This window comes from Micromys minutus (assembly GCF_963924665.1).
Source record: "Micromys minutus genome assembly, chromosome: 1".
Lineage (NCBI taxonomy): Eukaryota > Metazoa > Chordata > Mammalia > Rodentia > Muridae > Micromys > Micromys minutus.
The window spans coordinates 98,255,417-98,270,936 of record NC_137969.1 but is presented as its reverse complement, the minus strand read 5'-3'; the positions used below and the strand labels follow the sequence as shown (position 1 = coordinate 98,270,936).

The following is a 15,520-nucleotide window of genomic DNA, read 5'->3' as shown; positions in this document are numbered from 1 at the left end:
AGCTTTGGGGCAGGCCTATCTGATCCTATCCCAGAGGTGGGGGGGTGAAATCAAGGGTGTAGGGAGAGATTTCATACAATTGTGCTGAAGGTGGTAACCCCAGTAAGCAGAGGTGCTAGGAAGCATGCCCTCTCCCAATTTGAAGATACTTTTTGGTTTCAGTTTTCTCCTTTGGCTGAGACACAGGACGTACCTCATTGTGTGCCTCCCGCTCTTGGTGAAAAACTGCAGCCCAGGAAAAAGGGGGTGGCACCCATATCTGAAAGCAGGGGGTTGGGGTGGGGTGGGTTAGTTGGGCTGTGGTGATCTTGGCAGTGTCCTTCCAATGGGACAACCAGGACACTCTTTCCTCATGGCTGCTCTTCTGTGGCCTGATGTGTTTGGAGCCTCTGGTTTTTAAAACAAGACAGAAAAAGGGAGCTTCCTGTAAGGTACCACAGTTAGAAATGGTCAAGTACTTTAATTATATAAGCTCAAAGAGACAACCATGTGACCGGACATATGGACTGAACGGAACAGGACCAGGGCTGACTTCAAGCTTGTAGACTCGGCCTCAGGCCCTTGTGAATGATGGCTTTTCCAGGCAGTGTGGGTGCCACTTGGGACACCCTTGCTTTGTAGTTTTAATTCCAAATGGCCAGTTTACTTCCAGGTTAAGGATCGTGTGCTATGAGAGGCAGCCGGATGTTCTGAAGCTAATTGCCAGATGACTCTGTGTCATCTACTTTAGAATGTGTGACAGACAGACCTAGATGTCAGTGAGGTGGCTTGGGTCTTCCTCTCTTTTGGGAGACCCAGTGACTTCCTCCTTCCACCTGATCAGAACAGTGGAAATGTCCTTTACCCACATGACCTGCAGTAGATACATGCTGGGCTCGCTAAGGTGCCTCCCTTTGCTATTTTTTCTTAAGTTAAAGATTTTAGCAGAACTCACTGAGACTATGTTCACAGTTTTAAATCCTCTCATATTCCCCCATGGAAACAGACACATTTCCTTTTTTCTTTTTTTAAAAGAATTACTTATTATATATAAGTTTGTGTATCAGATCTCATTACAGATGGTTGTGAGCCACCATGTGGTTGCTGGGATTTGAACTCAGGACCTCTGGAAGAGCAGTCAGTGCTCTTAACCAGTGAGCCATCTCTCCAGCCCACAGACACATTTTCTATGTCATTCAAATGGCATACACATTTATTTAAAATAGGTGTAATACTTGAAATAGATGTGCACTGTTCTTTCAAATGTGCACACACACACATGCACACAGACAGGGCCAGTCCCCTGCAGGAAGAATGCCATTTCTGGAGTGCCGTTGCCAGCAATCCTATCTTTGCCTAACCCGAGAACGTTAACATGTCTCCCCCGGTGCCACCGAGCTTCAGCTGTGTTGCGTTCACTGCTAGGACAGACTGGAGGTCCATGAGCTCATGGCACAGCATCTGCCATGCTGACATTGTGAAGTGACTGTCACCTGTATGGTTGGTAACCACACTATTTAAAACTCTCCCTGCTGGTGATCATTAGCCTGTTTGCTGTTTGCCTTCACCCCAGTGAAGTCCTCAGCCATCTCTTTTATAAAGAAGCTCCTTCACTGGGGCTGTTTCCCTCAGTGCGTGGGCTCTTTGACTCATGAGTGGGCCCAAGGGTGTGGCCATTTTTAAGATTCTTGGCACACATTATGAAACTTGTGCAGAAGGGCCTTGTCACATCGTGTTGGCAGTTGCGGAAGTTGAAAGGGATTGCTACCATACAGATATCTGGCTACCAAATACACCATACACACACACATGCACACGCTCGTGCATGCACACACACCTATGCACACATACACATTCACATACACATGTACACACATGCACACACACACCATTCACATACACATGTACACACATGACACATGAATGCACACAAGCACACACACACATACATGCACACACATGCACATACTCACACACACTCACATATACATGCACACATACTCACATACTCATATACTCACTCACTTACATGCATATTCACACATATACTCACATACTCACATTCACATATACATGCACACACATTCACATATATGTACACACACTCACATCCACACTCACATACGTTCATGCACACACACTCACACACATACATACATACACACATGTACATGCATGTACACATGCTATCTGACTTGCCCCTCACAATGAAGAAACCTACCTTTCCTTTAGCATCATTAGTGGCATGAATGAGCTGACCTGGGACCCTATTGGACCTGACTGGTAATTGGAGCTAGGTGTTGAAGCCACCAGTCCCCCTGTTGCCCTGTCACATTGTACCCTAGAAGCCGATGGCCAGTGATTCACTCCTCTACCTGGAAGCTCTTGGGTCTGTACACCACTAAAACCCCAAAGTGTGAGTAATCTGGAGCGTTGGAACTCAGGGAGAGATGGGGTGAGTTGGGCAGAGTTTTGTAGCCAAGTCTGAGATTCTGCCCCACAGTCAAGCAGTGTAGACTGCAGAGTTAGCCCAAACTGTGTCATAGGACAGCTGAACTGATGGATCGTGGGACTCATTTGTGTCCCCTCAATGTTTGAGATGACACAGTTATTAATTAGGTCAACTTCGCTGACATCTAGAAGTAGAATCCTCAGACTCTGGGGTCACTGATGGGTGGTGGCGGTGGCGTGTCCTTGGGGGAATAGACATTTAAGAAAGAATTGGAGTTGAGAATGGAAAGATTTTCTTCTCCAAATTGGGAGGGGAGGAGGAAATAGAAACTTTGGGGGTGAGAAGAAGGGTACAGGGGGTGTGCTGAACTCAGTGCCATCACAGGGAAGATACTCTAGCTGGACCAGGGGCCAGAATGTAACTAGGGTTTGGGGAGATGACCCTACATACCAATAGGGGATGAATGATGAACAGAAGAGAAGGCCAGTTTGGGCATTCTAGAACACAAGATCTCTATAGCAACAGAGATGGGAAGAGGCTTCTTTTCTTGCTTCACTGGATCCTCAGAAGTCCCAGCTGGAGGAAGACAAGTCTGATGCTTCTGTACTCCTGGGTGCATAAGTTTCTCTTTCACAGAATAGGTGGAATGCACATGTAGGGCTATCAAACATACCACATATACACATGCGTACTACATATACACATGCACACACCACATATACACACATACATATGCACACATGTACACACATGTGTATACTACACATGCACACATATGCACCACACATGTGAACATACACATATACACCATACATGCACACCACACAAGCACATTATACATGCATGCATACATGCCAACACACATATAAACACATATACACACATGCATACCACACATGCACACACATGCAGACACACATGCTCACACACATGCACATCACACATGTACACACATACATGCACATGCACACTGTAAATACACATGTGCATGGCACACATGTGCACACACATGCCAACACACATGTATATACACACAGGCATACCACAGTGCACACACATGTCAACACACACACATGCACAAACTTGTAAACATAAATGCACACCACACATGTACACACACATGCACACCATACATTCACATTATGTACATACACACATGCACACCACATACACTCTACTGTTTTCCAGCCTGGAGGCACAGCAGTTATTCTAAGATTTCCTAAATGGAGAAATTATTAATGATAGCTCCATTCACTTCCTAGACAAGGGAACTATGTGGAAAGTCAGGAGCTCTGGGAACATAGGAGACACAAAAAACCCAGACACATTCTAGCCTGATAGTCTGGCTATGCTTCTCCAGGAGGCTCTGAGATGCTAAAAGGAAGCAAGGGCTGGGCACTGGAAACCTAGAAGTGGAGGAAGGAGGTCTAGAGGAGCTGTGCATAAACCTGTGTACTAAGCATTATTGACCTTAGTTAAAATTGCATGTGCTGGAGGTATATCATGATGTTTGCTACTGTTGTCTTGACATCAGTGGACAAGACTAAATATTGTCCTGATATCTTGGCACCAGCCTTGAGTGTTCTTGCTCCCAGATAGTTATCGGTGATCTTGATTTAGGCAGTGAAGTTGAAAGGCATATACTTTCAGAATCCAGACTCCTATCAGGACAGGACAATAAATGTTGAAATGTTAACTATTTCCCTTGAGCAGAGCATGTTCTCAAAACACTCACTTTGGTAATACTCTCTTTCTATGTCACAAAGTCAAGGAACTGGACAAGCCATTCATCTCTGTCCCCTCTTTATGGATGAAGAAAAAAAGGCATATGAAGTGTAGTCCTTGAACATGGTTGTTCAGGAAGTAGGAACTGAACAGGAACAGGCATGCTGGTGTGGTTTGAATGCAGGGTCCTTTCTACTGAAGCACCTGACTCTTTTGGAGTCCCTGGGGAAACTGGTCTCTTGAGAAACAATAGCAAAGAGCTTCCCAGTTGAGAAATTCCTGGCATGTGATCTGCCTTCAGCCTGCCAGGCTGCTCATATCCAAAGCCAATCTAAGAGGTATAGCCAGTTTGCCTGCCCAGAGAACCCATGGGATGCCTCTGTGACCTTCGACCTGTGGATGAGAACATGATGTGGGAGATTTAGTGTTTCAAGCCTCAGGCCAATATCAGTTTTAATTGTTGTTGAATGCCAAGCATAGGAACCTGCGGTCTTGATGTGGAGACCTGCCCAGGACTGCTCATCTAGTGTGTATTGAATGCTGTTGAAGTGTTCATGGTCCCAAGGCCACAGATTCCTACCATGAGGAAGCTTCTTGTCCCAGAAGGAGTGTTTGCTGTCTGTGGCTGTAATAATACAACTTGGGGGGCGGTGTTTATTCTCTCTCATCTCTTATATCCATTATGAAGGTAAGTCAAGAGGTTAGGGACCAAAGAAGACCCCATGAGGAACACTAGCTTGCTCTCTGTCTTAGTCAGGGTTTCTATCGCTGCAACAAAACACCATGGCCAGAAGAAAGTTGGGGAGGAAAGGGCTTATTCAGTTTACACTTCCAGCTTGGAGTCCATCACTAGGGGACATCAGGGCAAAAACCTGGAGGCAGGAACTGATACAGAGGCCATGGGGGGGTGCCTCTTACTGGCTTGCTTCCCATGGCTTGGTCAGCCTGCTTTCTTATAGAACCCAGGACTAGGCACCACCCACAATGGGCTGGGCCCTCCCTCATCAATAACTAATTTTAAAAATGCCTTAGAGACGGATCTTATGGAGGCATTTCCTCAAGTGAGATTCTTTCAGATGACTATAGTTTGTGTGCCAGGCTGACCTAAGCGTACCTGGCATACTCGCCATGGCTTGCTCAGCTTGATTTATTTTTATACCACCTCAGACCAGGCATGGCACCACTCCTGGAGGGCCAGGCTCTTTCCATATCAATTGTTAGTAAGGAGAATGTCTTTCAGGCAATCTGACGGAGTCATTTTCTCAATGGAGAATCCCTCTTACCAGACAGCTCCAGCCTGTGGCAGTTTTGACAGACAAACAACAAGTAACCACCCCCAAGAATAAGACAGCACACAGGGGACTAGAGGTGCCAAATCCAGATATCTATACCCCCTCCCATCAAAACAAAACAAGCAAAACAGAAAACACCCTTCAGAGGGACAAGAGAGACCAGAGAGGGTTGGCCAGAGATGAGACCAGCAAACAAGATACTTCTGGAAGAGCCATAAAACCAGTTAGCCATAGCCTTTTATCAAAGTGGTCTTGAGAGGGGTCAAACTGATGCTGTAGACCTGTAGATTTATGTGGGGCTCCACCCTCAGCTGAATTGAATGTAGCAGTGGGGTCTTTTCTCTTGTTTCAAACACCCTGCCAGGCTCCATGTCAGGCAGCGGGTTCTCAACCTGTGGATCACGACTCCTCTGGGGTTTGCATGTCATACATCTCCATTACGATTCCTAACAGTAGCAAAATCACAATTATGAAGTAGCAATGAAAAAAATCCGTTATGGTCACCCCAGCAGGAGGAACTGTATTAAAGATTGGCAGCATCAGGAAGGTTGAGAACCATTGGTATTCGAGACTTCGAATTGATGCTCATGGGGCTGTAGGGCTTCTGAGATCTATAATCTATACCAAGTAGAAGAAGGCAGCATGTTTCTAACTTAGGAAAAGTATCTGTTCTAGTGTCTTTGTGTCGGGGATAAAGCATTCGTGATAAGAAATGATCAGAAGTTGATTTTTAGGTATATCCTCACTATAAAAAGCATGGATAGAGCTATTAAAACATTTTATTTTAGAAGGAAATATTTCTAAACATTATTCCTTCCACACAAACGGGCCCCCAAGTTTTACCTTAGGACCAGCCGTGGGAGGCTCAGATGTTGATTGAGCATCAGTAATTTACTGAGCTGATAGCAATGGATTCAGCATCCTGTCTCTTTCCTTAGCCACCTTGGGCAGATGGCATGCTGGTCCAGAAAATTCAAGCAAGCCACTGTCCTGTTATCTCCCAAATCAGCCTATAAGACTGATTCACATTTTGCCTTCACCAACCATAGTCCATTCTGGAGCCACAGAGGACTCTCACCCAGGACTTCTCTGCAGCCAGTGGTAGGGACTCCAAGCCACACCCTCTGGGCCGAGGTATAAAAACTCAGGGTGCTGCATGATCAACATTTTGGAGCTCTCATTATTTTCTGGAAGAAAATTCCAGAACCTACTCAGCAGCTGAGCATCGACCTGGCGTAGTTTTTCCTGGCTCACATCATGGATGCCGAGTTAATAAATATTACGCAGAGTCTTCATCTTTTTAAGCCTTTGAGACCTCCCTTGGCCTGGAAATTGTGGGTATTGTGATACATTTTTCACATGGGCATAGAACTGCAGTGTCTGCAGCTGATGACAAATTTTTGTGGTCCTGATGCAAGCCATGCATGCCACTGAACCCATGCGCGGGTGGATGCTAAGCAAGCATCGCCCCAGAGGTGCCTTCGTGCCCGTGAGTGCTTCCTTGGCGATAGTGTGGTGTTTCTGTAACCTTAGGAGAGCATCGTAGGCCATGGAGTGTCATGGTAGGTGTGGCTCTATAGGTGTGTGCGATTGTTATATAAGAGCTAAGTTTTTTATTAAGTGGAAATTTAGAATCAAACTGATTAGAACAAGGGTAGAAGGCTTGGGAGAGCACAGACTGGGGCTCAGGGAAAGGAGGTTAAAACAAAAAAAAAAGCACGGAGAAACCAGGAGCCCAGCACTTCACTGAAAGAAAAAGGAACCCCGGCCACACCTTGGATGGGGTTGGTTCTATAGATATTTCCTCCAGAACATCGGTGTCATGAGAATGTCACAGATAGAAAGAAGAGATTTCTTCCTGGAGAAAAAAAATGCTATCAGGGATATCATGAGGTCAAATGACAGCTTCCTTATAGATGACAGATTAGATAAAGGCATACTCAGTGTAGAGTGAACCTGACTACTAAGTTAGCAAGATGACCTCTCAACCCTCAGGGTATGTGTTCAGAAGGATTTAGGGTCAGACATTCAGTGCCCTCAGCCCACATGAAATAGGTCATAGGATAAAGTTATGCAGCCAGAGAGAAGTGCGGGGCTAAGGGCCAGATGCACCATGGGTAGAATGCCTAGGACATCAGTCCTGGCTGTGAAGTTCTGGGCCAGAAGGGTGTGCTGTGGGGCTGGGTGAGGGTGGGGGGGGTGTTGAACACAGACTTGAGGGAGAAGTTCTATTCCTCTCCTTTGCATACTCCTGTGCTGCTGCTGCTGCTGATGATGATGCAGCAGAATGAGAGCAGGAGCCAGAGAACGGCAGACTTAGAACTCCATGCTTCACCAGCACAGTTGGCACCCGACACCGTGAAAGGGCACCTGTCTAAACTCTCCTGGAGCAATGTGTACTCTAAACCCTAGTTTTATAGCTTTGAACAGTCATTTGCAAACTCTGCTTCCTTCTTGTCTTAGTCACAGCTTGTATTCCTGCACAAAACATCGTGACCAAGAAGCAAGTTGGGGAGGAAAGGGTTTATTCAGCTTACACTTCCATATTGCTGTTCATCACCAAAGGAAGTCAGGACTGGAACCCAAGCAGGAGCTGATGCAGAGGCCATGGAGGGATGTTACTTACTGGCTTGCTCCCCCTGACTTGCTCAGCCTGCTTTCTTATAGAACCCAGGTCTATCAGCCCAGGGATAGCATCACCTGAAATGGGCCCTCACCCCCCCCCATCACTAGTTGAGAAAATGCCTTACAGCTGGATCTCATGGAGGCATTTCCTCAACAGAGGCTCCTTTCTCTGTGATAACTCCAGCTGTGTCAAGTTGACACAAAACTCCTATTAGCAGTTCACCCCAGGAACCATCACAGCAGGGACAGAATTTTAAAAAACCCACCCCATCAAGGAAGAAAGACTGACTGATTTTTGATCTACTGGCCTTTCCAATGTGCTGTGTTTTCTTTTTATTTTTTCCCTTTGTTGCTTTTAACCTTTGTTAATGTGTAATCTTCTGTGACTGTACCACAGTCCTCTGGTTCGGGTTTGTCTATTGCTTGGTTAGGTTTTAGGATTGTTCTGTGTTTTTCCACCTGCTCTCTTGCCAACATTCCGCTGCTCTCACTGTGAGCAGCCCTTGCTCCCCTTCATTCATATGCCATTTCTTCTCTCTGGTCCCTTCTGCTTTTTCTTCTTAACTCGGGCCTCCCGTGGCTTGACTGATCTTTGAGCTTGCTACACCCTAAAGTTACCCCAACTTCTTTTTCCCAGCTGCTTCTTCATTATGACTTTTTTCTCAGTTGTTGAGATGCTGATTCCCAGCCCACTTTCCTCTGTTTTGTTTTTTATCTCTCAGTTATTATTGAAGTCAAGTGGATGGCTATTTTCAACTGGCCAGAATAACATCTGTGTGGTAGTGCTATCCAGCTGTTGTGGTTGTTTGTGTAGCTCCTGCTCTTGGAGTCCTAGAGGGTGCCTGGTGCCTTATGTGCATGGATGGAGGGTTTAATTGCTAAGCTATACACTCACCCTACCATGTTCTAGCCACACTTTGAACATTGCAGATAATCCAACAGAAATAATACAGCTGATAACATCTCACCAACTCACAAAAGCCCAGATACCTGAGTCCCAGCAAACCATGTAAGGAGCACGGAAGGACTGTTGGGTGAAATCAGAGAACACAAGTCTACTATCACATGAACTGACATAGAGTCCAGATGAATGAAGGAAGGGTCAAACAGGAGCTGTTGTAGAAACTCAGTAATAAACTGAAATGTAAGAAATGGAGGTTTTAGTAAGTCAGAAAACAAAACAAGCCAAACAACCCCCTCTTCACAAATTCCCACTAACAGAATGAATCAAATAGAAGGCAGACTATCAGGGATGAAAAGCAGATGTTAGAACATCCAGACAGTAATAGAGATAAAGAAAGAAAACACAAACAGAACACATGAAATCTTTTGGAAACTATTAAAAGATCAAATGTATAAGTTATAAAAGAAAATCATGTCATGGGTGATAGATAGACCTTCAGTTTAAAGGTATATGCAATGTAGTCAACAAAACCATAGCCCAAAGTGTCCCAAATATAGAGAAACAGATGACCATAGAACCATTTAGAATACTAAACAGACAGGACCAGGAAAGAACCTCTGACTTCACATTTCAGCTACAACACTAAATCAAGAGAACAATGAAAATATTCAAAACTGAGAGAAACACTAAGTCATATATAAAGGCAAACCCATAAAAATTCCAGTGTTTTTCTTTACAGAAATAAAAAAAAAATCTTAAGATACCCATGGAGGCACAAGACTCCAGAAATAATAATCCTAAGGGAAAAAACAAGACAAGACAAAACAAACAAACAAACAAACAAACAAACAAAACAACCAAAAATCCCTGGAGGTATCAACAAACTTGATTTCAAGTTGTACTAACAAACAAACAAACAAACAAACAAAAAAGCTGTGTAGACCCTAGAACAGACCAGAACAGAACAGAGGACCCATCTATAGACTCTCACAATTATGAACAATTAATTTTTGACAAAGATGCCAAAAGTAAATATTGGAGAAAAATACAGCCTTTTCAACAAATGGTGCAGGCAACACTGGGTAGCTACATTTAGGAGAATGAAACTGAATTCTGATCTTTCTCTCTCTCACCCTGTAAAAAAAAATTAATTCCAAATGGATCAAAGACCTTAATGTAGGATTGGAATCCCTGGAGGCATTAGAGAAAAAGCTAAGAACACTTTAAGATATCAGCATGGGCAAGGACTTCCTGATTTTAAGTTATATTTGTTGATTTAGAGTTGGAAGAGACATGTGCCATACCACATTTGTGAGGAGCTGTGAGAGTTGTTTTCCGTTCTGTTGGTCCTAGGAGATCCTAGGCAGCAAGCATCCCTACCCATCAAGTCACCTCACTGGCCTATCAAAGACTTTCTGAATGGGACTCTGGTCACCCAGGGGATAACGCTAACAATTGACAAGTGGGGTTTCATGAAATGAAAGAGTTTCTGTTTAACAAAGAAACAGCCGAGTGTAGAGACAGCCAACAGAAAGGAAGTGAATCTTTGATGGAGAGATATCTATCAGAGGGTTAATGCCTGGGTTATAAAAAGATCTCAAATAACTAATATCAATTAGTCAAACAACACAATCAATAAATGGCCTGGTGACACAAGTAGGTACTTGTCAATAAATATACGGCCCATACACATGTGAAAGAACATTCAGCCATCAGGGAAATACCAGTTGAAGTACATTGAAATTCTACCTCCAGCTAGAATGGCAAGCATTAGGAAAACAAACAATAGCTGGGTGTTTGGGTAAGCCTTTAATTCTAGCACTTGGGAGGTAGAGGCAGGTGGATCTCTGAGTTCAAGGCTAGCTGGTCTACAGAGTGAGTTCCAGGACAGTCAGGGCTACACAGAGAAACCATGTTTCAAAAAACCAACCAACCAAACCAAACCAAACAAAAAGTAACTACAAAACAAAACAAAACAAAACAAAACAAACAAAACAAACAAAAAAGAAAGAAAAGAAAAAGAAAGGCCACAGAAGATGTAGGGTACAGGGGAACTTTTGATAGAAACATAGATTACCCTAACCAGTGTGGAAATCACTATGGAGGTTCCTCAAAAACTAAAACCGAGCCAGCTGAACCACTCCTGGATGTTTGCCCAGAGCACCAAATCACCCATGACAGAACCATCTGCACACGGTAGGTATTGCAACATGGCCACAGTGGCTGAGCTATGGGGTCAGCCCAGGGGCTACCGCAGGTTACACAAAGGAAGTGTGGTTGGGTGCACATTAGAATTGTTTGAGCCACAAAGAGTGAAGTTAGGTCATTTACAGGACAACCGACTCAACTGGATATAAGCTAGCAAGTAAATTAAGTCCGTTTCAGAAAAAAAAGAATCCATGTTTTCTCTTGGTTGTGGCTCTCATACTTTATACAAGTGCATAAAATCATGTATGTATGTATGTTGAGAACAAAGTAAGGCTGAAAGGAAAAAGTGAGTGGAGAGGTGAGAGAGGGGTGGGCAGCAGGGCAGGGGGCTGATGTGCTCAAAGGATGTTACACACTTGCATGAAGTTGTCTTAAGCAACCATGATGTACTCACTGTCTTGCTTCAGGTCTCAAACAATGAGGCTAATAAGTCATTGAGAGATCCCATCTCCCACCCCAAACTGTGAGACAAAGTAAACCTTTTCAGAAGTTAATCACCTCTGGTATTTTGTTATAGTTCTGCCAAGTTGACAAGCTCTCACAGTTCAAGTTTGGGTTGGTGTGTCAGCATCTGGTGATTATTTTCCCTCGGATTACTTCTACTATAGTTTCTTATATGTTTTACTGGCTGGGTTATTGCTTTAATAGCCACAAATGGGTACTATAAACCAATAACAGCCAGATTGCGTATTTTATAACACTTATGAGATTATGAGAGCATTTTCTTATTGCTAACTTGGGGGATGGAAGGGGAAAGTGGAAGGGTTTACTGATAGACAGGGCTAGCTGGCAGTTTGGCAAATGTTCTTTCAACATCAGCACTGCCAAACGAGCAGATGATTATCTGGACACAGCCTTTCAATCAGTAACTCCGGAGAGTCACCCCGCAGAAGGGTAGGAGCTGACCTAGAGGAGCTTTGACTCCTGGGTCAGGCCAGCCTTGCCTAGAGAGGGACATGCAAACAAAACAGTGTTTCCACAACCAGACCGTGACACCTGTTTGGTCTCAGGCAAATTTCCCACAATAACACTGCTGATGATAGTTTTTGGAAAGAAGGATCTCTTGGGACCTCTCAAGGACCACAATGTCTGCTCTTTCTCAGAGCATCTCAGAGCACACGAGGTGGTCTTTACCCACCCCATATCCCTCCCTTTCCTCACCCAAGGGGAAATGCACTCATAGGAGTTTTCTCAGACATGTTTCTCAGGCCAGTGTAGCCTCCCCTCACTCCTGAGGACTTCTGAGGGTGAGTTAAAGTCCATGTCTTTTACTCTAATCCCAACTACACAGCCCCTGAGGCTGAATGTTCATAGAGAGAAGAGAATGTCTGGGACTTGGGAGAGAACTCCCAAGATGAAAGGCCACTTCCTGCCTACAGCATGCAATGAGACCCAATCAGATGCCCGGATCAGGGGTTGAATCCAGGTGGCTCGGACAGTGTTGTGGTTGTGGGTGGGTCTCATAATTTACCCTGACCACATGTTAGTAGGGCCCTTCGGAACGAACACCGAGCCCCACCGTGTCTGTTCCTGAAGGCCTTTCTGACCAAGAGTCACAGCAGAGAGAAGTAGAAGGGAGGATGGTGGTTAGCTTGTGAGAGGACTGGCTGGCAGAGCGACTAAAGCTCTGTTCTCTATACCTTTAGACAGACCACAACCAGCCAGCATATCCCCTCCCTCCCCCAAGTCTGAAAGTGTCATGGAGGTATCTACCAGAAAAGACTGAGTGGGCATGGGTTTAAGCCAATAGGAAGTCTTGATTAGCCTCTGATGACTACACTCGGTGTTTGGGATACTACTGTAGACAGAGCCTTTCTCGGGGTGATATTTTTAAGCATAAAACCCCTATCTTGGGTTGACACACTTCAGCTAACAAGAACAGTCAGCCAGAAGCAGAACTACAGATGCCAAACATCAAGGTTAATACTTTTAGGGACTTTCCCAAAGCTACAGACTTTGATAAATCAGGTCTTTGTTTTCATTTTGGCAGGTGGTGCTGCCCACACACTGAGTTTTATGGCCCGAATGGCCCTTCCATTGTGGAGGCAGTGGTGCTAAGGTCTGGGGGCCCAGGGCCCTTGATGTTGAAAAATATTGATGCTGCCTTGCAGCTGCTTAAGGGCACAGCTCAGGCTGGGCTGGCATGAGTCAGAACATGCCCGTCCTCTAGCCAGCCAGTGGGGTCTATCCATGACCATCGGCTGCAAACTTACTGAACCAGACACTATTCTGGTCACCACACTGAGGACCTGGCATGTTAACTGACTTGCATCCATGACTGTCTTTTACGAATTTGAAAACAAGAGCATAAAATGTCGACATTTGTTAAGTGGTGGAAGAGGGTTTGCATCCAGGACAGCCTGGTTTCAAATAAAAGTTTATTTTACCACACTGGATACATTCTCCCTCCCCCCTCTCATACACACACACTGTGTTGGGCAGACAGATATAGACACACACACACACACACACACACACACAGAGAGAGAGAGAGAGAGAGAGAGAGAGAGAGAGAATGAATGAATGAATGAATGAATGAATGACTATCAGTTACCCATCAAGACAGAGCTTGACTTGGCTGTCTTCAATGATCCCAGGCAATCTTCAGCTTCAGCTGCTTAGAAATGCATAGTGATGGTTGACCAGAAGGCTCCAAGGATCCCAGTGCAATTATACTGGTTGCCAGGGCTCCTTCCCGGAGCCTCAGAATTCTGGTGTAAATTGCCAAGTTTGACAGAAAGCCTGGTAAAAATGAACAAGCTGTGTGAGTGGGATCTGCCAATGGCGCCCAGGGCTGGCCAGTCTCTTACCTGCCTGGTCACTTGGCACCATCTCCCTCCTGTCTTTTCAGCCAGCCATGGATTGAGGTCCAGGGCAGTGGCAGCATACCAGGGGCCAGTGCACTGCATTGCAACCATTGTGCGGACCGAGGGCCTGACAGGGCTGTACCGGGGAGCCAGTGCCATGCTGCTGAGGGACATCCCAGGATATTGCTTCTACTTTATTCCCTATGTGTTCCTGAGCGAGTGGATCACACCTGAGGCCTGCACAGGGCCCAGCCCCTATTCAGTGTGGCTGGCAGGGGGTATTGCAGGTAAGGGTCCTGGCCTGGAAGTCCTGTCCCTGGGTTCTGGGCCTGCCACAGTAATGACCACAACCTTCTCAGTCCTGAGGAGACAGGCCCCACCCAGCCAAATATGCAGGAGTCTTCCTGTCACTGACTCTATGCCACACCTAGTAGAGAGAATGACCCTTTGACCTCTCCTCCCGGGTTGTAAGAGCTCCTGTGTGAATTCACTAGACTTTGAGGCAATGGGCTCATTCTAGCATATTCTCTGCAGTAGGCGTTGCTGAGCTTTGGGAGAAACTATTATCTCTGTTCGCTTTTACTAAACACAGGGCTTTGTTAGGTATGGGAGGGGGAGCCAGTCTCTTCACTGCCCCGAGATACCCAAGAACATGATGCAGTGCCATCAGGAGAGCAGGGGCAGGGCAGTCATAAAAATCCAAGGCTAGTCACAGTTGCTCATTTTGTCACCTGGGCTTGTGACCTCCTACGCCACACCATAACCTCCCTTCAAAGTGAAGTCAGCATGCACTAAGTGGTTTGCTATACCTTCTTTGATGTGGCTCTCTACTGCCTCTCAGGCATCCTCCTCCTCCTCCTCCTCCTCTTCCTCCACCTTCTCTTTCTCCAAGCTATCCATGTTTTAAGCTCATAGCAAACGTACACAAAGCCCATGCCTCAGGCAAACAATAGTGATCTGCCCATGCCCTGTGTTTGAGGTTCATCTTTGGACCCATTCCCAGGGAGAGATCCCCAAGTTCCCATCTGCTCTCATTTGTGTGGAGAGCATGTGCCAAGGGCCTGCTAACCTTATTTCATGACATTTCCACTGTGACTGAGGGATGACTATCCTAGGCACATGTGGAGAAGTAGCCAGGAGCCCTGACAGGGGCTGGAGAGACTGAACATCCAGACAGGCTTCCAGAGACCATGATAGAAAGCTGGGGCATTGGAGTCTGCATGGGCAGAGGGTCCGGGATGTGCTAAAAGTCTCTCTGGAGAGCTGCAGGGCAGCAGCTACGAAACCTAGCAAGCCAAATGCCCTGGGCTTTGATACTAGATTGTTCTCTACCCAACCAAGAATGTGACCACTTCTGTGTTCGTAAAAAAACAAAACAAACCAACCAAACAAGCACAAACAACCCCCCCCCCAATCCTTTAAAGTTACACTACACAGAAAAAGGCCCCATCTTCCCAGGCTGGCTCCTCAGTGATCAGCCTTTGTGACGGCTAGGTTTTGTTCGGCTCTCCCAAACTCGAGTTAAACC

General features: G+C 45.6%; 1 protein-coding gene across 1 annotated transcript in view; it reads left to right on the top strand.

Annotated features, from left to right (window-relative positions):
• Nucleotides 1–15,520, top strand: part of SLC25A48 (solute carrier family 25 member 48) — a gene marked incomplete at both ends in the record, with an annotated part of 35,168 nt that overhangs the window by 13,226 nt on the left and 6,422 nt on the right. The window contains one exon of the mRNA XM_080936987.1: nt 14,037–14,279. Coding sequence (XP_080793113.1) covers nt 14,037–14,279 — 243 coding nt within the window. The remainder of the gene's footprint in view (nt 1–14,036; nt 14,280–15,520) is intronic.